This window comes from Armigeres subalbatus, unplaced genomic scaffold (genome assembly GCF_024139115.2).
Source record: "Armigeres subalbatus isolate Guangzhou_Male unplaced genomic scaffold, GZ_Asu_2 Contig1751, whole genome shotgun sequence".
NCBI classification, from domain to species: Eukaryota; Metazoa; Arthropoda; class Insecta; order Diptera; family Culicidae; genus Armigeres; species Armigeres subalbatus.
This window is the reverse complement of record NW_026942563.1, coordinates 10,821-35,118: the sequence shown is the minus strand read 5'-3', so window position 1 is coordinate 35,118 and position 24,298 is coordinate 10,821. Positions and strand designations below refer to the sequence as shown.

Here is a 24,298-nt window from a genome sequence, read left to right as displayed (position 1 = left end):
TGCCAAAACGTCAAAAATATTTAATATGGAACAAAATATAACACGGGCTGATGTTAAATTCTGGTGTAAGATGCGCAGCTACAAAACAAGACCATGGTTCAAAGTTTGGTCTAAGACATTTTTAGGTTGGAAATTCTTCCGACTTTCCTGGACATAAAAGTATCATCGTGTTAGCATCATGTTACCTACAATGTTAGCCAAAACGAATGCAAAAATGGTAACTTGCCTTAGAAACCTCGCAGTTAACAACTGTGGAAGTGCTTAATGAACACTCCATTGCGAGGCGGCAATGTCGTAGTAAGGAATGTAATGCCAATAAGATGAAGACATTGTTTTTCTTCGATGTCACTTCCTCATAGTTAGTAATCCAAGTTATACTATATTTACAGTTATCATTGGTACTAAAGTTGTACTTTACCATAATAATGGCCGTTACAAATATTTAATTAAAATTATGTCCTACTGGTAACCGAAAGGTCAAGGGGAAGGGGAATATAAAAAATAAATATAAAAATCAAAAAATTAAAAAACTTTTCGAATTTGTTAAAGAATGTTTTGCAAATCCACAAAATTACCTGAATTTTACTTTGTTGCCCTTAAAATATTATTTTTGTGTACAGACATAATTGTTTTTTAATATTTGTATCGGCCAAATATGATTCATTCACATTCAAAGATAAATTAGAAAAAAGCAGTAAAACATCGTTTTAAACATTGACTATTTTATTATCGTTCTTACTATCTGCAGATTCTCCTCCTTCCAAGCGTTCAAATGTGTCCTCAAAGAAGTGGCTGACCTCGCTGGGCAGCGGGAGGTCGTTGCCGAAAACCTCCAGTTACAAGTCCTCCAGGGTATCAGTCTATTGGCCAAAAATTTAAGGGACGAACGAAAAGTCCTCAACGAAGGTGCACTGCTCACACAGAACCTCAACAGTCAGATAGCGGCCCTAGACCGGGCGAAACGAAACTACGAGAAGGCGTTTCGAGAGGCAGAAAAATCTATCGACAGTTACCAGAGGGCGGACGCAGACCTAAATCTGAGTAGGGCTGAGGTGGAGAAGCAGCGAAACAACATGAACATCCGCTGCGGTCAGTCGGAGGATGCAAAAAACGAATACGCTAACCAGCTGCAGAAGACCAACAAACTGCAGCAGACGCATTTTGAATCGTCGTTGCCAGAGGTGCGAATCTAGGGCCGCACGTTAGAAAGGCGGGAGGGAATCGAATTGGGAAACAAGATTTATGATCTACAATCATGTCTTTGACAGGTTTTTAACCGATTACAAGAGTTGGACGAGAAGAGAACACGAGGACTGAAGGAATTCATTAAGGGTGGAGCGGACGTGGAATCGGCGGTGGCACCCATTATTGCGAGGTGCCTTGAGGGCATGGTCAAAGCAGCGGACGCCATCAACGAGAAGGAAGACTCACTCAAAGTCATAGAAAAGTAAGTCGCGGCGAAATCGAAAGTTGTTTGTTTGTTGTAAGTTGCAAGGTTATCTAACACTGTTTTGCCGTTTCCTCGAAAGGTATCAATCAGGCTTCCAACCTCCCGGGGATTTGCCGTTCGAGGATCTCTCGAAGGCGGACTCGGACACCTCCAATAACTCGCAGACCTACACCTCAACCAGCGGACTGAATCACCTCACGGCAAAAGGAACGACGACGCAGAAGCTGAAAAAGCGCGTTGGAATTTTCGGCATCTTTGCCAGCAATAAGGTAAGATGTTCGTTTGTGTGTGCGAGTGCTGCTAATATGTTGTTATAGTTTGGCTCACCAAAAGCTTTCGATATCGTTTACCACTTAACAAACTTACACTCGAGATAGATGTTGTCCAAGTAATAAAGCATCAATAATAATGCTGTCCAATAAGCAGCTCGAAGTAGCTCGAAGTTGTTCTCGTCCTGCTCGTTCTTTTTTGTCAACAAACGGGCATGAGCGTGACAGGAACAACTTCGAGCTACTTCGAGCTGCTCATTGGACAGCACTAATATGCCTGGTAGGCATTTCAAAGATTATAATGCTCATTTTGTGTTCACAAAATATTAACGGTGGTTCTCAATCTCTTTGTTACGATGTCGAGGAATTAAATTTTAAAAATAAGTTCTTTAAATTTGATAAATATGGATTTTCCTTACAATACATCTGATAGAGCTTATTTTTTATCTATAATATGTTTCATTTTATTCCAGAGCAGCACACATGTTGTAAACAAGTTTTTATTGCTCATATTTGATCACATATGAGTTACTGCAACCAAACCGATCTGGACTTTGCCAGATTTTGCGAAATTTGAGAACCACTTGTAATAATATCCTACTCCTCGATCCAAAACAATACTGTATTCAATTTGTAAAAAAAGAAGTCCCAATTATTGCTTACAACTTAATTGTTATTGCACTGATACTGATTTCCATTCCCAACTGAACTGGAAATTCGTTGTAATAGAGGTTGTAGGTCGTAAAACTAGCTATCTATAATTTACTGATTGCCGGTCTTAAGCGGATAGGAAGCACATAAAGAAGGAATGGCGGATCGTTTGTCTTGCTGAGTATGTAATTCGAGCACGCAAACCCAACATTTGTTCATGTGAAACCGAAAGGAGAAAATGTTATTCATCGAAGACATGTGTATAGATGAAATTTTTTATTTGTAGTTACTTATCACTTAGCGTTATCTTACTACATTTCTGCCATCACAAACGCTGATTATACCATTAGGAAATATTTGGGATTTGTTTCGCAGTATAAGATGAGAACACGTGTTGAGCTCCATCGGCACAAAAACAAATGAAAGAACGCAAAACGAAAAAAAAAAAAGAAAAACGTAAACATAGATCCCTCACCAATAGAAAATCAATCAATGGATATCAGGCCCTGCATATCAGCACGATCGATGTTTCTTCATTTTCCATACCTCCAAAACGACGAACATCTTAATCTAAAAGCCTTTCTGTTTACGTTTTCTCATTTCTGTGCCGGACCTTGCGCCAATGTATCATAATGTGTGCCTTTGGCTCCGTTTTGCGTGATGCGTGAAACATTGTGTTCGACTAACCTGAATCACGTGATAACACGAAAACAAACTCTCCGGCCATCGAATAAAAAATCGACAAACGGCTGAAAACGAAATGCAATCAACCAACTGTTGTTGCGGACCATTGTGAGTATTCCCATTGCTGAGTGTGTAAGTGTGCGCTACACGAACCAAAACAGACTGCACATTATGCTTAAACATGATAACAAAATACACAAAACCAAAATCAATCTGCTGCTGTAGGCTGATGCTTCGTATCTGTTGCAGGCAAACACATTCACAATTCACAAACATGAGCACATATGTACTCTACAATAGGGTGAGATTACTTTCAAATTTACACTCTAGGTTGTATTTCGGGTTTCAAAATTCTTCTCTATATACAAAACATATCTCGTCGCCACGAAGGACACAGATTCAGAAATTACTAACTATTAGTACAGTGATAATTCGCTTATACTAAGGACAAACTGCTGGTATTCATTTACCATAGTGCAATTATTTTGAAATAAATGCTGCAATGGTAATTCGATGGTTTACTGTTTTCAATTTTTTTCTCTTATTTATGAACTGTAAGTGATGTACGTAGAAGTCCATTCCGCTCTGTCCATTGGTGCAAATTACCAGGCACACAGTTTACAAACTCGTTCAAATAATCTGGAATTTTGAATATATGGATACTTTTTAATCAGAAGAATTTTTTTTTCTAGGCTCAAATCATGGTAAAATAGTCTTTCCAAAATCCGAAATCAGCTAGGAGTGTAATTTTCAAATTTAATCCACCCTATAGCACAACGCAGTTTCTAATAGCAAGCAGCAAAGCTTCATGCAGACGCTTTCGATGTTGTGATTTGATTTATCTCCTTATAGCTTTCATACTTCGCTCACTATTGCTGAACATTGATTGCATACCAATTTCTACTGGGAACGGGTTTTTGAGATATCCACATCATGGCATTCTTCTGATGCATACCAACATTTGTGTTATGTAGATTACATCAAGACACTTTTAATTCAAACCATTTCGGACCAATTGACGATAGGGTATGTGTGATTTCAAGGTTCGGATTTCTCACTGCTCACGCGACAACAGATCGCTCCACCATCCATTTTATCCGGATAATTTACAGCGCGATAAACTCCGGCACAAGCGATGGTGCGAAAAATTGTTATTCCTCTTCCCATGTTTCGCGAAAATCAAATGCTGCTTTACTTTGCTTCTCCGAACTGATTGCATACGACGACACGCCACGATAAGTAGTAGGTTCAAGACTGCAGTTTTTCTACTTGCTTTCAATCGGTTCCGTGTGGTGGTGTGTGGTTATAGTGGGCGCTCTACAGATTTTAAAAATTGTTTTGGGTCTGAATCCGCCGCGGACCTACATTTTTGTGAATATGCTTTCAAAACTTATCTGGAGAAGTGGCGAGGTGGAGAATTTGGAGGCCCAAAATTAAATTATCCGGCAAGCCGGCGCTCCCGAGTTTATCGTTCGTCTTTCTATCCGGATAAAATATTGTGTGAGAACGCTTGCTCAAAGGAGAATATGGAACAATTGCACTCCGCTGTTTGGATCAATCCTGGGTTTTTATTCATATGAGTGAGAATTCCGAAGCCTGGATTTTATAAAAGCTGTAAAGCTTTTCGAACCTCGCATTTCAATAATGTAACTTTATTTCCAAGACATCAAGAACAGAGATCGGAGAGAGAAAAATGTTCAGCAAAGGAAATGTATGGGAAAAACTAACCACCGAATTCACAATAATTTTAAATTCTTCGTTGCAACGCCACAGAGCCGGAGTAAATCTTTTCAGTTTTACAAAACGGTAACATCAAATAAACACCTACCTGAAAATCGTCACAGTGCTCGATACAATTATTAAGCTTGGTAGCTGTTAATCACCACAGAGGCGCGGTCACCTTCCGAGATGTGCGTAGGACAAATAAAAAGATTTATCAACCAGGAGAAAAACGAATTTGACAGGAATAACTTAGGTAAATCTCGATTCTATTAAAAAAGCTATATTCTCCTTCATAGTTCATGATTGGCCGAGAATCAACTATTCTGTACATGCTTTAGAGTTTCATAAATTCAAAACCAACAACGATGCCGGTTACGCCCTTACAGTCAATTTGGGATGAGAAGAAGAAAATAAGTTCAACACTCATTGTTTCAAGAGACCAATGAATCCTCTGCATCTCCGTGTGCACCACGGGAAAGGAATAATTCTCGAGTACTTATTCAAAAGGACGTATGTGATTTTGTAAACAAAGATTCAAACGTCAATTTGTCCGATCTGATAGCCCTCCCACGCAAACCGTCACCATAGACAGATAGGGGGAGGCTTCGGCTTCCTGTTGGTGGTGTTGGTTTGCATGGGAGTGCCATCGGATTTGACAAATCGACGTTTGAATCTTTGTTTACAAAATCACATACGTCCTTTTGAATAAGTACCCGAGAATTGGTTAGTTTAGAACTGGGAGCTGCGGATAGAGTCGAAACGAGTGTCAAAGAATCTCCAAAGTAAGCTGTCAATGGATACTTTTTGACATCGAGAGAGGGTTTGTGCAAAAGATATTTTAGTTACTAGATAAAGATTGTCGCTTCGGTTCCCTTTGTTCTGCTGTCCGGAACATGTGTGGTACATACCTGTCAAATCGTATGGATTTTCCTTCTTTGACATTTAGCTCCCCTATCCTCACCAGCAAAAGATGTTCCGGACAGCGACGACAGCGACAATCTTTATCTAGTAACTAAAATATCTTTTGTTTGTGCATTTTGAGCGTAGACGAGAGAGTACACGTATAAATCAACTCATACTAAATATAGCTCATTTTCAACCAATTTCAATTTACTGCGTCATTTAAATATATCGACGGATTCAACATTACTTGAGGGTATGAATTAATTAATTAATTAATTTTATAAAGATAAACATAATGAAAATTCAATGAGAAAATCGTAACGTGTACAGTGAACACTGGGAGGAAATTTGCGAGTTTCAAGCAAAATATCTTGAAAATTTGATTCGATCGAGTCCGCAGCTCCCAGGTTTAGGAAGATAATCTTGGTGTTAAGCGACCAAAAAATCATTATTTCGAACTTTATTGATGTATTTCGCTTGATGAGCGATAGCACTATTCTAAATCTACTCAGCGCAATGCACGTCCGACGGTCTATGCGTCCTGAGAAGAATCGTTCCTCTTCCGATCAAATCATGCGCACTACAGAATCATGATCTATCAAACACTAAATTATTTATCTTGTTTTGTTTCTCGACGAGAAAATAACCACGCACGCCCATTGCCTTCTGTATTCTGAGGAGGATCGCGCTTTTTTCGATTGAAACGACGGGTACCACAGAAGCACGGTGCATCAAGCTTCTGCATTCTCATAATGGTATGCTAAAGCATAGCTGAGAGAAAACTTTATAAATGTTTTTCACTGTAGCACTCTGTAATCTAAGCTACTTTTTAAGAAATATCTTAAGGTTTAAAGAGATATCTCCGGGTATAATACTTAAATTATTCAAGACAATCTATGGAGATTTTTAATGGTGTCAACCGGATATCACTATCTTTCTAACTATCTGGAATCCATTGGAATTTCGGAAGGCTAGAGACCACTAGTAACTTTGAGTAACTTTGAATCAATGATATGGAAATGCTAATATCATCTTCCAAACTTAGACGTACATGTTCATGATAGGATGCATCCATCAACTTTGAATCGTCCAAAAACCTTACAGGATTATCAAATCTCGAAAAGGATTTTCAAAAATCTTTATGAATCTCACAGAGTATTTATGCCATTATTTATGGCACTCCGGATTTCGGACTTCCATTTCATGTAGTGAATGTAAAGAGAACAAATCTAGGGACTTTTTACAAACAGGCGTAACTGTATTTGACCTTCAAATTTGAAAAGACTCCTACTGTCTTTATTCAGCATATTTCGTTCAACTGATAGATCGTAATCTATTCTTTCTGTTGGGTACATCAGTTGAACAAAATAGTTTGAATTGAGAGCACAATCGCCATTCCAAAAATCAGTTAGGCCCATTTGAAAAAGTTCCTAGAAATGTACATTTTACATTGTGTGATTTCCAAAGAAACTTTTAGGAATTCAAAAAATATACTTTAAGAATATTTCTGACTCACCAAGGACCATTACAGCTTTTAGACAGTTTTCAACAAAAATGTACGAAATACCAGAAAACGGTAAAAAAAGGATTAGACTTCTTGGGAAAACCTTCAGACGTCCTTTTGAATCAATGTTGGATGTCCTGGAATCATAATAAAATCTCGAGAGACTGTTTAGGAAAAATCTTTTCAAAACCCAGATTTTTTTTGGATATTAGCAAAACCTTTTGATTAGCTCTGAAAATCTTTCTTTAACTAATATACAGATTCTTGTTATCTAATATCTGCATCAATATTCAACTTGATATTTAGTATTAAAGTTTTTGTCATAATCATGGATAGGACAATGCTTCGAGTTTCCCACCCCAGTATTTCCATGCGTAGGACATGTCCTACGTGTCCCACTCCACTCCCTGGCGCCACTGCACCACACAATAGTGTTAAGGTCACGCACTTCAATCCTTCCTATTTGTTCTTATCACTAGAACTTATAAAACCATATTAGAATACATTGAAAAAATATATATATATCCTCGAACCGAACAAAAAATCACCTTGGCACAAGAGCTGCTAGCCCTGCCAAAAGGCCAGGAGAGCAATTCTCTGTGAAATCATGATTTTTTTCGAGATTTCAATTTTGTATTTTTTGATTTCTCTGAAATTTTGCATATACATTCTTTGTGATCAAAAAACATAATCTGCATCATTGGTTTGCCATTTTGACTCTAGCCTAACTTTTGACAAGGGCTTAAGCAAAACCACCTTGAATACTTACTATGAAAAATAACTCGAAAACGGCTTGTCCGATCGTTTTGATGTCTTTGATGGCAATTTTTTAGCTAATCAATGGGACTATGTGAAAAAAAATATACACTGACGTTATGCTGGTTTGAATTTCGACAAAATTTTGCCTATATCAACCTTTTGGTTCATCCCCTGTGTAGTTCAAATTACTTTCGAAATTTTATCCAAGTTTCTAACAGTTAAGTTCTATTGAGACTGATAATAGATAAGATTTAAAAGTTAGGCGATAGTGCACGACTGCTGAAAGTTTATTTTTAGAATCTATTAATGGAATTAGACTTTAAAAAATTTGTTTGAATACAGTTTTGCGCAAGCCTAAGTTTAAGAAATTCACTTCATCTAGTAGTCGTGATTTCAACTAATTCAATAAAAAATTAAAAGCAGTCACTGCACAAAAATTTACTAGGAAAACTAAAATAAATTTGTTCCGTAAGAATTGTGAAAAATTTCCTAAAAGAAATGAGAAGCATATCCCTTGAAAATTTTAAAAATTACATTCTAGAACATTGGTTAGAAACATGTTTAAACAGGATGATCCTGCCCGATCTATCCCGGTTAGTTTGTCGTAACTTGTCGATCGTTTAGTTCAGCGGTTCTCAACCTGGGGTAAAAGTACCCCTGGGGGTACCTCGGACAAAAATGGATAATGGCGAATTTTAATCAAAACTTATTGATGAAGTTTTGGTTATATGTGTATTTTTTTATTTTAAAATTCTGTACATAGTATGCATGGCGATCAGTAACTCAAATACTATTGAATCCTTCTGTCCACAACCGGCACAGTGGACGAAGGGCTGTGGGGCAGAATATCAAAAGGACATAACGGCGAATGAACAAATTTGAAAAACATGAACAGAGACATGAAGGTTTTTCTCTTCGATGCAAGAGCAGCACGCACAACATCTTTCAAATAGCTATTTGTTCCTAATAAATTGCATTGAAGACACTGGCAATACATCGAGTCACATTAAAGCCACTTTCCAGTTTCAGAAATACACAATATTTCATTTTCGTTTAAGTGGCGTTGTAATATGCCACGCATCTTCTTGGGTGGTTTGGAATTCAATGTGTTTCATATCAGAAACAAAACAGTAGTAGTATCGTAGTATTAATAACTCATCGATTTATTGCTGTTACGACAATGTTTCTGGAATGTTGCAAAACACTTTGAGCTCATCTGAGCATTATTTTATTTTTGACAGTCCTCATATAAAATTGAAATTCCCACATTTATTAGTACTGTCCATTTATTCCCACTAGTTAATTTTCGTTATTTTTGCAGATATGTATTTCGATCCACAACTGTGTTGTCGTCTTTGAGAATGTCTTCACCTTGACTCGACTTACAGTCGAGTCAAATACAAGATTGAAGACGACCACAGTTGTGGTCGAAATACGTATCTGCAAAAGATAACGAAAATTAACTGGTGGAATTAAATGACAGTACTTAATTCGTCTTAGACGGTTTAATACATTCCACTAAACGAGCTAATATATTTTTCTGAGTCCTCACATGTTCCGCATAAGTTACAAATGAGTTTGTTGTTTATGTGATGAACTTGTAGCAGAATCTCCAAATAGAATTGATGGTGTGATGGTTATAATAAAAGGTTACAAATCTCAAGGTCCATGGTTCGATTCCCGGTTGGTTTTTGTGTTTTTATTTTCATAGTAGCCGCAAGATGAGATAGGCTCCACATCTTGCGCTTTTTGAGCCACAAAGGAGTTCTAAATACGACGACTTGTGCATAACTCAAACCTTTAGTAAGTCACACCACAGTTGTTGTTGCGCACTGAGATACAAGTGGTGTTGCTTGGGAAATTGGAAGTATCCTTCTACGCTTCTCGAAAGTCTCCTTCTAAGCAGCTCGGAGGACTCCTTTCAAGAGATTCGGAGGACTCCTTTTGAGAGGCTTGGAACCTTTCTTTCAAATGGTTCAGAAACCTACTTTCAAGAGGTTCAGAGTCCTCCTTTCAAGAGCCCCGGAAGCCTCCTTTCATGTGGCCCAGAAGCATCCTTTCAAGAGGCCCGGAAGCTTCCGTTCAAGAGGCCCGGAAGCCTTCTTTCAAGAGGACAGGAAGCCTCCTTTCAAGAGGCTTGGAAGCCTCCTTTTAAGAGGCCCAGGAACCTCCTTTTAAGAGGATCGGAAGCCTCCTTTCATTATGCCCGGAAGCCTCCATTCAAGTGGCCCGGAAGCATCCTTTGAAGAGGCCCGGAAGCCTACTTTCAAGAGGCCTGGAAGCCTCCTTTTAAGAGGCCCAGGAACCACCTTTTAAGAGGCTCGAAAGCCTCCTTACAAGAAGCTCGGAAGCCTCCTTACAAGAGGCTCGGAAGCCTCCTTACAAGAGGCTCGGAAGCCTCCTTACAAGAGGCTCGGAAGCCGCCTTACAAGAGGCCCAGAAGCATCCTTTCAAGAGGCCCGGAAGCCTCCGTTCAAGAGGCCCGGAAGCCTTCTTTCAAGAGGACAGGAAGCCTCCTTTCAAGAGGCCTGGAAGCCTCCTTTTAAGAGGCCCAGGAACCTCCTTTTAAGAGGACCGGAAGCCTCCTTTCAAGTGGCCCGGAAGCATCCTTTGAAGAGGCCCGGAAGCCTCCTTTCAAGAGGCCCGGAAGCCTACTTTCAATAGGCCTGGAAGCCTCCTTTTAAGAGGCCCAGGAACCACCTTTTAAGAGGCTCGAAAGCCTCCTTACAAGAAGCTCGGAAGCCTCCTTACAAGAGGCTCGGAAGCCTCCTTACAAGAGGCTCGGAAGCCTCCTTACAAGAGGCTCGGAAGCCTCCTTACAAGAGGCTCAGGAGCCTCCTTACAAGAGGCTCAGGAAGCCTCCTTACAAGAGGCCTGGAAGCCTCCTTACAAGAGGCTCAGGAAGCCTCCTTACAAGAGGCTCAGGAAGCCTCGTTACAAGAGGCTCGGAAGCCTCCTTACAAGAGCTCGGAAGCCTCCTTATGAGAGGCTATGAAGCCTCCTTACAAGAGGCTCGGAAGCCTCCTTACAAGAGGCTCGGAAGCCTCCTTACAAGAGGCTCAGGAAGCCTCCTTACAAGAGGCTCAGGAAGCCTCCTTACAAGAGGCTCGGAAGCCTCCACAAGAGGGCTCAGGAAGCCTCCTTACAAGAGGCTCGGAAGCCCCTTACAAGAGGCTCGGAAGCCCCTTACAAGAGGCTCGGAGACCTCCTTACAAGAGGCTCGGAGACCTCCTTACAAGAGGCTCGGAAGCCTCCTTACAAGAGGCTCGGAAGCCTCCTTACAAGAGGCTCGGAAGCCCCTTACAAGAGGCTCGGAGACCTCCTTACAAGAGGCTCGGAGACCTCCTTACAAGAGGCTCGGAAGCCTCTCTTCAAGGGGCGAAGCGTCCTTTCAAGTTGCTTAGAATTTTACCTTAAAATGGCTCGGAAGCCGCGTTTCAGGAGGCTCGGAGTCTTCTTTTCAAGAGCTATAATGAAAATTTGAGCCAACTTCATGGAGTGCCATGAATCTCGTTAGTTTTTAGTACCATTTGGGGCAAGAGTGGGAAATTTCGATCGATTGCTCAGAGGATCATAATGGTTTCTTGGAAAAATTAGGATAATCCAAAATAATCTTCCTGAAAAATTCAGAAAAAAAACATAATATTATATAATAAGTTACCCTGCAGAACTGAGGATAATTTCCACTGCAAATTATAATTTTTTTTAGTGAACACTAGAATGTTTTCCTTTAGGAATTGAGAAGAATTTGAAATGGAATTTTCCAGCGCCTTCAATGGGATTGCTCTCTGTGAAGGGTCTAAATAGCGGGATCTTGTCATGGTGCTCTTGAGAAAACAAAACAACTGTATCGAAACCGATACTGCATTGCTTATCAATAGTAATGAAGTAATTCGACATGCACTTAAACACTAAGGATACGGGTAACGCTACAATAGATCTAATAACAGGTCGCAGTGGCACACCCGAACAGGAAAAAAAAAAATCTACCTTCTTTATGTCATGGGATGTTCTTTGGGTAACATGCCTATCGTCCGTTATGCCTAACATCCATTATATCTAACGTACTTATGCCTAACGGGGTATACCCAGCCATATTTACAATTACCTCTAAACTATGTCTATTTGAGCACATTTTTCATAAGCGAGTAGAAGAAGCTTTTGCTGATGTCATGTAACTATAGTATCGTGGTACATTTTGATTCATCAGACATTTTTTCACTTACGTTTCAAAAGCTCACAATGCTTTTCATACTGTGCCATTCAAAACATCTATGTACCATTGTTTAATCACTTTAAGCGTAATGGTTTTCTGTTTCTCAATTCGACCAATCTCAATGGGCCGATGATCATGCTTATTCAGTCTGGCTACAATAGAGGACAAATTCAGCAATATTGTTTAACCTAACACATTAACGTAGTACTTTGCTCTTCGTCAAGACGCATTCAGTTCAAACATCTCAACAAGAAAGTGATAACACTTTGGAGTGGGTAGAAGCAAGGGTAACAAAATCGCTTGTCAGCGGTGAGCCAATGTGAACAACGTGGTCGATCAGACCGGACACATTTTAGGGCAAACGGATACAGCGTCTTTCCCGTCCGCCGCCGTCAGTCGATACAATGTTTACATTACAATTCACAGTTTTGTTTTCATATCGCGTCGTCGCCAGACTAGTTGACTCTCGACTGACGTGACTGAACGGTATGATGGGTATTGTACAATCATCGTGATGCGCTATGGCGCCACTTCGCAAGCGATAGATGATATGTGAATAAGTCTCATAGGTTTTCAAAGCATAGAGTTCATATTTTTTGATATCTCTAATTGTAAAGCAATCAATTATTAGAAAAAATGTAACTTAGTTTTTTTTGTATGATGTAAAAATGCTAACAAATTTAAATAAATGTAATTAGATCTTGGCACATGGCACCTATTCACCTACTAGTGCTTGTGCATCTTTTTATATACTTTTAATTATTTTCAATGCACTGCACTTTTGTGCTAGCTTATAACAAAACCTGTCATATGAAACTTCATCAAATTTGATGCGCCAGAAATTCACACGTTTCGTTCAACCTGTGTACGTGAAAACCAAAATACTTCGGCACAAGAACTTTAAGTAAATAGCAATAAGATGTGAGCCAGCCTAGTACTGCAAACCTCTCTAATGAAGATATATAAATAGCAGTATACATCAAAAACTAAATTACCATTTTATAGAAACTTACATATGTAACTCATGCATTTAGCATTTACCTTTCAACCTATGTCCTAAATTCCGTTAGCATTGCCAGTCTGCTTAGAGTGTTGTTTTCGCTTGTCGTACCTACATGTTTCAACTTTTGAAGAAGAGTGTGAATTGTATTTCTTCCAATAATCGTGTTTGTTTTTTGCTTTCTTCTTTTCCTTTGCCATCAACTGACCTTCCACTAAATCGCTGATACCACGAATTCAATTGATTTGTGGAAATTCCACCATCATAATCCATTATTTGACGAAACCCCCCATTGGACGATATCAAAATCTGCTTCAAAATTCAAAATTATTTCCGTCTTAACACTGAATAAAAAATGAATAACAGAAGATTGTTGAAGCCTGCATTCAAGTGAAGGTATGCTAATACTCGATAATCGTAGTTTTTTTCTTAGTTTTCTTTGGAATGAGCTCGAAAAAAAAGTTTATATGAGTGACGATTGCAACTGAGCTGGTATTCTCATAAATTTTCCCGTTTTAATCACCTTAAGGTTTGAATACTAACCAAAACTAAATTTGTAATAAATTGTGTGTGAGTGACTCAGTAATGTTGAAAGCGTGGCGTATTTTCTATGTAAATTAATTCAAGACCCACATTCAAAACTATGATTCGTATTGAACGAAATTTTGTTGCATGGAATAAATGTAATATTTTGCTTCATTTTGGTATGTTTTACTCTGCATCCAATAATTCATTCATCCGTTACCATTAACATTCCAGAACAACCTCTCCACGGACGGTATGAAGGAAGATTTCAGTGACCTACCCCCAACGCAGAGGCGGAAAAAGTTAGCCGGCAAAGTGCAAGAACTGCAGCAAAAAGTGGCACAAGAGCAGGCCGCTAGTGAAGGACTGATGAAGATGAAGGGTGTCTATGAAGCGAACTCTCTGCTTGGTGATCCACGATCGGTGGAAGAACAGCTAAACGAATCGGTCAACAAATTAGATAAGCTAAGAATGGAACTGCAGCGGTACCAGAAACTGCTCGACCAAGCAAATAGCCAAACCATCGTCCAGCACAGTCCTCAAGCGAATCGGGTGATACAAAACGGACAACGGTCGTCCAGGTAAGGCCGCCAAATTAAAAATAAAATCGACGCGTGCATGGTTCTGTTACGTCTAACTGATAATCAGTCTTTCAAGTTACAGACATTCCAATGGGAGCAACCATCACGACCACCACAATGATGACCACGGCGAAGACCACCGACCATGACGCTGGCAGTTTAAGCAGGTCAGCATCAGAGAGTAGTGTACAGCAAGCGCAAAATGGGCTTAATATTAACAATAACGGGTATAACTTGAATTCTTACAATTTTATACACACAGATTTCCATTCTTGGCGAAAAATCATTTTTCTGCATCGTACACTTGCCATACTAGATTATTACTGTTTGATATCGTTATTTATTGTTCTTTCATTTTCCTCATCCAAATCAAAGACCATATAGTTTTTCCGTTGCATTCGTTCATCAGTCATACATTCAATCGATTAGTAGATATTGGAGTCATGTTCATGTAACTAACAAAATCATATTTATATCTCGTGATTGCATGGTTGTACAGTGTGCGTTATTATTTAATAATATTTTAGGTTACTATTGTTGCCGTTATTTGCATTCATTATTGTTCTATTGTATGCAGTATTCCTGTTTTATTTTTATCAAAATTTTTATTATTTCTCGAGTACCTAATTCTATGTATGTTCATCAAAATTTAACGAAGCTAAAAATTTAACTTGCAAAAAAATATATTTTTAGTTACCATTTTTCAAGACTATCACTAAATGGTCGGGTGGAGTAAGATACGTTACATAAGGCGAACTGTCAGTGCCCTGAAACCAAAACATTCTTATTTCACTTTTTATGTTTCACTGTTCTGTATATCAAGAGTCTGCGATGATGATATTTTTTTATAAATCAGGGCAAAATTGGAAGCTACCTTAATTGGCATAATGCTATTTGGCATAATGAGTTGTCAGACTATATGGCATAACGACCGTTTGGTATTAGAAGGATTGTAAAATTTCCATTGTTAATTATTTTTAAAGTACTTTTAAAAGAGGGATCAACTACACTTTTGCCATATTCCGTTCTTTTTACGAAGGAATTCCACATTATTCGCCTTAGTTCGGGCACATGCGTACTTTTAGGGGTCATCTACTATTTCGCCTTTTCCGGGAAAATGCATTTTTTAAATAAAGGTATCACCTACTCTTTTGCCTGATTCCGGGTAAATCCGTAATTTTAATACGGAATCATATAGGGTATCTGTTTCCATATTAATAACAGCCCGTATATTAATCTCAACCGTCGATAAACCAAATAAAAAATTAATTTGATTACAATTTCTCTCATCGTATGTACACAATAATGAATAGACCACCTTCTCCAATGTTTGAAATATTATTTAAAATTCCGTTTGAGTAATGTTTTAGTTCACAAGACTCAAATTATTAAAAACAAAATTATAAAACACATTTATTTTCATTTTCCTACCTCTGAATTGTTGATTTGATGCACTGCTCGATTGCTACTAGCAGATTAATCTCATTTCAGGCCGTTGTTTTCCACTCAATTTCAAGCTAAAACAAATGTATCCTTTCAAAATACACTTTACAACACATAGAGCACATCACATTTTTACATATATATAATATATACTTACATATATATAATATATATATATATATAATCATATTTGAAAAACTAACGCGATTTCCTATAGTTTGATATAGGTTTATTTCGAACAACGTCTAAATTATTCTTGTCCGTATTCCAAACTATTTACATGGCCTGCAGCATCTGCAAGGGTTGCCGAACTAGATTTTTATTTCAAAAATGCTTGAATGAACTTTCATTATGAAATTCAACTCTTATGTTTGTAAAACAAGGTACACACTTAACTCATTTCACAGTATTCGGTAAATTTTTTGTAATTTTTTCCATTGTCGAACTGTCAAAATCACTGAGAATCAGTAAAATTATTTACCGAACAGTTCTGCTGTTGAGATTTCGGTAATATATTACCGAATTCGGCGATTTATTTTAAGTGTGTATATCGAAGAGATAAGCTATGACAAACATAAAATTAAACTAATAAGTTGGAAAACTACAACAAAAACTGGAATTTTGTAATTATATTTCAACTCAAATACAAAACATTGAAGAATTCGGCATCACTGCAATCATATCGTTACGTATACACACAAGTAATAGTGTGCGTATTTTATGTTGGAAACAGTATTATTGATATAGGTACAGGCATAGGAATAACTGTTTTTGAATGTTATTGAAATAGGTGCATGGCAGTGATGAGGTTTTTTAGCTAAATACTTCTGTAATGTGATAACAATTTCATTTTTGAAGTTACCAAATTGTTATCAATTAAAAATGACGTGAGCCGAGCATAATTATTCTCATGTTACTTGATTATTGGGTGAGAAATAAATGCATTTCATATGCGCATTGGCTTATTGTTATTGATATAGGAACAGATACCGTAATCTTTTGACTTATTTCAGGCAAATACTTCATATATGCTTAACTTTTATTTGTTATGGGTAAAACACAGTTGACATTTACTGGCCTTGTTTTTTTTTAAATTTCCATGAAGAATGAAAGAGAAAGAGATTCGTTCGTAGAGTGCCCTATAAGCTAACCTTCACTCTCATTTCCTCTCACTATTTGTTTTCAGTAAGAAGCGTGTCAGGTTTTGGGTTTTGGTTTTGGTTTTCACTGAAAATGAGTATGGCCTGAGCAAGGGCCTCATACACACTTAAAATTCTAAGTTTACCGACTACCGAGAATCCAACAGCCGAGGTATTGGTAATAATTTCGACGAATGTCGGTAAAATTTTTACCGAGATTTCGGTAAACTTTACCGAGTGATCGGTAATCGTTACCGAGGCAAAATATTGACGAAATTTCTATAAAGAAATTACCGAATTTCAGTAAAAAATATTACCAAGATCTCGGCTGTTGGAATCTCGGTAAAAATTTTGCCGAGGTCTACAAAATAATTTAAGTGTGTACGCCTGTCACTGGCGAACAAAGCTCGTGTACTCTGCATCGAAGCTTAGAACCACTGTTAGGGCGCAATCGTTATTGCGAACATTTTTATATTCGGTTAGTTACTGCAAATAAGTCTTTTTTCGAGTCCCTTTAATTAAGCAGGTATCTCAAGCATACCACGTCGTTATATTGCTACCGAGATTGCTACATGATTTCGTGTTTAATTTTAATAAAATATCGAAAACAATAGTGTGCATAAAAATTCCCTCGCCATAATAAAAATGTGGTAGAGAATTAACACTGTTGTTTACATTTTAGAACCAGCACATGTCGGGGTAGGGATTCAGTGCTCCGCCTTCTCCCCCTGGGCCTGAATCACCAAGTAGAAAATGAGCATTGGGAAAAATACTCAGTCATTAGATAAATTTCAGATGAAATTTTTCTCAAAATTGGGTTGTTTTCACCAAAAACCTATTCGGGTCTATCATATCCCAAATTTGAGTAGTTATTGATGAATAAATCGTCGATGGTGGTTCGATCGGAAACCTCTCCTGCTTCGTCTAATCTTTGAAAACAGTCGTGAGAATGCGAGGGTTAATGTTCAAGCGCCATAATCAGTATAATGAAAAAAAATAATTTCCCCATACTGAGTTCCATGCAACGGCTTGTTCTAGGTATGACAGTTTTTATTCAACTCAGCTCAAATGTTTGGAGCACACTCAGAACATGAGACACAATCGAATGAGCGTAGTGGAGCAAAATCGATTTTTTTAATTGCCCTAATGTACACCCTAAGTATTGAATCAATATTAACTGATTTGATACTAATACTAATTGACCACCAACTCCGTATTGAATCATATTAAAAATCAGGAAATTTCAATTATTTTTCACTAATCTCGTAAAGGTAACAGAGCAGATTGGACATCCACCTTCATAAGCAGAAAATTAGCTGGCTAACCGTGATGTTTCCTGATTTCGCGTGCGCCCTAACTTTATGCATTATACAATTATATTTTTTCAGGTGCTTTGACAATTGAATAATCGGGAGAATTACAAAATATTATTGTCGTTGAATGTTTTGAAAAATAAACAAACAAAATTATTTCAATTTGGTCCTCTCATCGACCGCTATTTTTGCTTGTGCTTTGCACAGAGCAGGGATTGAACTTATCATGTCATTATCATTTAGTATTCAGCCAATAACTCATTCCACAGGTGGAATTCCGAAAAGTGTTGTATGGCGAACATCTAGCGCTGATTCCCCTCTACAACTTTGTCTAAGGGTACATTGCTCTATGTCTAATATTCACAGCGTGAAACGCTATTATCACTCAATATACTAAATGATAATAAGTGTTATTATCATTTAGGGCCAATTTCTTCACCTCCGCTTTACTCTTAAGTGCTGCTTACCCGTACACTTAAACCTGGTTTAAGCCCTAAGCGGAGGTGAAGAAATCAACCCTTAGTATATTAAAAGAAACTAGCGAGGAATATTAGACATAGAGCTTAGTACCCTTAGACAAAGTTGTAGAGGGGAATCAGCGCTAGAAGTTTGCCATACAACACTTTTCCGAATTCCGCCTCTGGAATGAGTTATTGGCTGAATACTAAATGATAATGAAATGATAAGTTCAATCCCTGGCACAGAAACGAAGAACACGACTTAAGTAAACAATAGCTTTTACAGTCCAAGAAATGCTCCGTTGGATAAGTTTATTCGCGTGAAATTTTGTGTATTTTGTATTTATTTAGATTTTAACTTTGTGCGGGAAATTAGACATATGAGAGTAATTAGAACGCCTAATTTTGTTTATTGTTGTTTCGTAGTTTTATTTGTAAAATTCTAACGAAACATAAGTAACATAATGCACAGAAATCGACACTTTTACAGTGAATAAAACCAAGAGAGTTCATTCCATAAGCTTTGTAATTCATTTTCTGACGGATTTCCACCGACGTCGACTAATGTTGACTTGACAAATATTTTAGCACAGTGCCTGCAACAGCTTTCGAATCCAATTTGAAAAATGATGCTAATCTTAGGTCAAGGAAAAACTATAGCAGCTTTTTCAATAATGTATTTATATTGAAGATGCCTTATTCCACATATATTTGAAGATGTCCTATGTGAAAGAGCGGAATTTAGGTCTTCCATACATGATGTGTCGAAAGTTAAAACATTTTTCAATACACCAAACCAAAGTAAAATCTAAGCAAAGGTCCAGGGTCGAAATAGAGAGGTATGGCATTTCGACTATAAAATGGGTACTGACGGGTGTCTGATACCGTTATCTGCATATGTTTAGCAATGGATGCATGCTTCTATTGGTCAATTCTCGGGTGCTTATTCAAAAGGACGTATGTGATTTTGTAAACAAAGATTCGAACGTCGATTTGTCCGATCTGATGGCACTCCCACGCAACACCACCAACAGGTAGCCGAAGCCTCCCCCTATCTGTCTATGGTGATGGTTTGCGTGGGAGGGCAATCAGATCGTACAAATCGACGTCTGAATCTTTGTTTACAAAATCACATACGTCCTTTTGAATAAGTACCCGAGAATTGATACTATTTCATCGAACCTTGTAATAACTATACTGACGTGAATCGCATATTTGTCCCATATTAATAGGAAACCCAGCAAAGATGGGACAGATATGCGATTCACGGCAGTATATTCAATTTCAAACATGAGCGAAATTAGGACCACTTTTGCGCGAAATTAGGAACCATCCTATTTTCATGCGCGAAATAAGGAACATACAATGGTCTCAGATTCATACTGCATTTTTTTTGTATGTAGCAGCAACATATGCAAGTACATAACATTTATTTGAGAACCCAACATCATTCTACTACGTGGTGCTGTAACAAATGTTTCCAAATGAGCACTACATGTTTTTCTATGAACGTTTCAACTTTGTCAGATCCAAGGGCGCGAAATTAGGATACTTCACACTTAAATCATTTCAAAGACTTCGGTGAATTTTGCTTCAATTCACCAAAATTTCAATAGCAGATTGTTAGGTAATTATTTCACCGATTTTCTGAGATATTTTTCTTTGTCAAAACCTCCGAAAATCTGTTAAATTATTTACCGAACAGTTCTGCTGTTTCAATTTCGGTGAAAATTCACAGAATTACCCCCATATATGTATTCATTTCTCTGCTATGTTTTTGTATAGGCATTTTACATTATGTATGGACTATCAACCTCCGAATCTATATATAGTAAAGGGCTGATTCACAAACATTGTTTGAGCCGACTTAATCCGAACATATATCCTTCCTCTTGAGTGACGTTATGGACTTTTTCAATGGTTTTTTTTTGATTCCATGATCCATGATGAATGGAAAATAATACTTTACGTAATGTAAAGATTCTTCATTCTTTATTGTGAACAATACAAATGACAGTTGTGTGTGGATCCCGTTTGAATGGGGTGCCCTTGCATGGGGCATTTAGTTTTGGATTCCGGGAGGCTTTTTTTAAGCTATCAGTATACTGTTTGTCATAATGACAAATATTTGTCAAGTCAGCCTGAAATCCATGTCGATTTCTAATCAGTCTGATAGATGTCAGAATAAACTTGACAAATTATTTATCAATATCACAAACAGTGGACTGCGGGCTTTAATCTAATCACTATTATTACAAGGTTTTCAAGCCATGTGACTACCACTATTTACTCTCATTGCCACTACACGTCCCTACGTTACTTATGTTATTTCTATTTATGCTCTGTTGTTTACGAACAACTTTTGTTTTAATGTGATTTTTTATTACAATAGAGTTTTCCAGTCCTTGGCTGAATCTCTGGAAATCCTATTCGTTCTTTCCCATGTTTTTACCCATTAACAACAAAACCATTAAGCTTTTATTCTAAAGTGCACTAGGTACAACGGAAAAAAGAGTATGAACGGATAAATAACTAATTATTTTCATGTTACACTTACATATTAACTAGACATTTGCCTAACTAGAACAATTCTTGCTTTAGCATCATTTTCATTATTACAGCATGCGTGCCAAAGGAATGCAATCTATTGAAATGTCAATGGGTTGGAAAGTTTTCTAATGATTTACATTCTTCACCCTTGCAGTAGCTCAGCCAGTCCCGAGAGTGGTCTTGGGACGTCCCACACATCGCTACCCGGTTCCGGTCAGGGTAGCACCAACGACCAGCCTATTAATGACGAAATGTATTACGAAGCAGAAGCCCTACCGCCACTAGGCACCTGCAAAGCATTGTATCCCTTCGATGGTAATATATTTATTAATTATTATTTATATAACTGCCAATGATTTAAACTATTCACCTTTGTAGCAACGAGTGAAGGAAGCATTCCAATGTCGGAGGGCGAGGAGCTTTTGGTGATAGAACTCGACCAGGGTGACGGTTGGACCCGAGTTCGAAGGTTATGTGGTCCCAATGGATGGGAAGAAGGATTCGTACCGACCAGCTACATTGAAAGTACGCTGTATGCGTAGGTGAGTATTCTGCATATGTTTTGACACAACCTTAAATGTTATTTTGTACGAACCTCTAAAGCTCGCGAGAAAATAATATGTACAGGGGTTAGACGAAAAAGCTGTGGTGGGCAAATCTCTGTCGAAATTCAAATCAGCATAAGTTTGTTTAGAAGAGTCCGATTTTGATAAAACCGGTTCTGCCAGACGCGAAAATTTTTCTAGTATTCTGTCCTTATCTTGAATCGGTCCATAAGCATGTTAAAAATGCATTTTTTTCCTCTTCTTGCCATTTTATGTGACGGCAATAATTCTGCGTATACCTGACGAATCTGCATCCCGTTGGTCGACAAATTTGTTCTAGTTTTTGGGGAACCTATGACATGAAAGAGAAAACGTCACATTAAATGAAGAGCAGAGAAGGAAAAAGCATTTTCAATTGTATGGTTTAGATACAAAAACAATAGTATTAAACTGTATTAACAAGTCTTTTAAGTTATTTTCTATGACAACACTGTTATATTCAACATTGATGTCGTGATCAGGGTGTTTCTGATTCCTTGTTAATAGTTAAACATAAATACTGTCCAATAAGCAACTCGAAGTAGCTCGAAGTTATCCCCAACCCTCTCATGTCCATTTGTAGACAAAAAAGAACGAGCAGGACGGGAACAACTTCGAACTTCTTCGAGCTGCTCATTGGACAGCACTTTCTGCCGTTAGACGGATAACTGTCCCAAGTACATAGGAATCCCAGCAAACATGGGACAAATATGCGTATGGCGGCAGTATAGTGCTTGCCACAAAGATACATATTCATGCAACTACAGCCATAGATGTGCTTTTAATTAATAAACCAGAAAAATATTAATACCTATAGAACAAGTGGCAGGCGAAGTATAGCATTTATATTCCTTTTATACCCAGGGAGGTGAACAAAGAGGAAGATTATCGCTGTAGTCACCTTTGATTCCAAACATGTTGGATACCGCCACTGGGGGAGACAATGGGTCTGGGGGGAGATAATGGGTCATCGCTCTCACCGGCATTATGAAGGTAGTTGAGCAAAATTGTTCAAAAAGGTCTCTTATATTTTGGTCTTCTTGCCCTCAGATGCATTCAATCTATTCTACAAGCATTCCAAGTAGTTGAAACAGTGACCCATTCTCACCCCCATTTGACCCATTGTCATCCCCGACGACGGTACATTACTGTTGAAAAGTATAACCTTGCCTGCAAAGCTGTCGACAGTGACAACAGCGGCAATCTTCCTCTATAGTTTACTACCTCTATTTTTTAGATGACGTATACTGCCCCTATTCGCATAAGCGTCCCATGTCAGTTTCTTCAACTTTTTAACAACTCTTCAACAACTTGTGCGAGAGTGTATCAAAATCTTGAATGTGACTGTTATGCGAATAAATAGCAAGATGGGACAACACAAGTGGGTTTTGATTTTCAAATTTCTAGAACAAAGCCTATTATTTTATCAGTTTTACTTAAAGATAAGTTCATTTTAAGCTTATTTCTGAAATTAAATCAAATTCGTAAAAAATCTACATGGGACTCTTATGCGAAACGCGGCAGTATAGAATCAAATTATTGAAGTATAACGCATGTTTGAACTTCTAATCATTTTTTCCAGTGTTGATCACAACGCAGCTTCAATTCACAATGAAATACCAACCACAGCAAAGGTAAGCGATACAAGTATCGATTTTCAAAACAGTCAACCATGCTCGTTTATAGCCACAAATAATAAACAATGTAATAAATGTTGACGAACAGCAAACGATACATAAACTCCTGTAAATATTTAAATAAATTCCTTAAAATTAGAATCAAAACAACTGGAAGGATGGTAAGCTACTATTAATGTGATAGTAGGGCATGTCATTAAGCATTCAGAGATAAGAACCTAACGAAATCAATTTAGCGTGTAAGGTTAAAATAAATTATTACGTATGTAACCGTTCTGGTAAATGTGCAAATCGAATCAATTGCCTTGTTGCTTGGTTCAGTATGTTTCAGCTTTCTTCAATGGATGAGCTAACGAAAAAACGAAGTCGAATCCGTTGCATCGTTAACTGAGAAACTTTATTATTACAGTATACTTCAACATGCGATAGTAGATCAATTTAGCTTAGTTATATTGACAAGCCGTCTGTTTTTATTCAATTGTAATTGTATGTGAGCCTGAGAGAATGAATAAGTTAGAACGATTGTTGGTAATGCGAACATCAATGCTCAAAAAAATAAGATTTATTTTTGTTTTAATAATTTTGTAACATAATAATGACTAAAATTCATTAACCAATATAAAAGCGAGAGAAAGAATAGTCTACCCATTTCTTTCGAAATATGTCGCTAACATTGCCATTAATCATTACAAAAATGAGAAAACAAAATTTAGGGAGTCATTTAATTTTCCTTTCTTTGAAAGAAATATTGCATAATAAAAAGCTTCACCCATATCTACGAATTACAAAGTAACGAACAAAACAAACATGTCACTACACAGACATAACTGCTATCTACTAAGCCAGATAAAAAATAGCACTGTGTATAAAACATCCATAGACATCTCACTTGAAAAATGCAGATGAAATT

At 37.6% G+C, this 24,298-nt stretch overlaps 1 protein-coding gene across 1 annotated transcript; it reads left to right on the top strand.

The window, feature by feature from the left end:
* Positions 1–935: 935 nt before the first annotated feature.
* Positions 936–24,059, top strand: LOC134203308 (formin-binding protein 1-like). Its single transcript, XM_062678185.1, is given in 10 exon segments — positions 936–1,181; positions 1,269–1,447; positions 1,530–1,719; positions 13,525–13,554; positions 13,918–14,264; positions 14,347–14,404; positions 14,406–14,491; positions 21,322–21,482; positions 21,546–21,709; positions 23,334–24,059. Coding segments are annotated over 9 exon segments (1,323 nt in total). The 5' UTR covers positions 936–1,073; the 3' UTR covers positions 23,334–24,059.
* Positions 24,060–24,298: the final 239 nt, after the last annotated feature.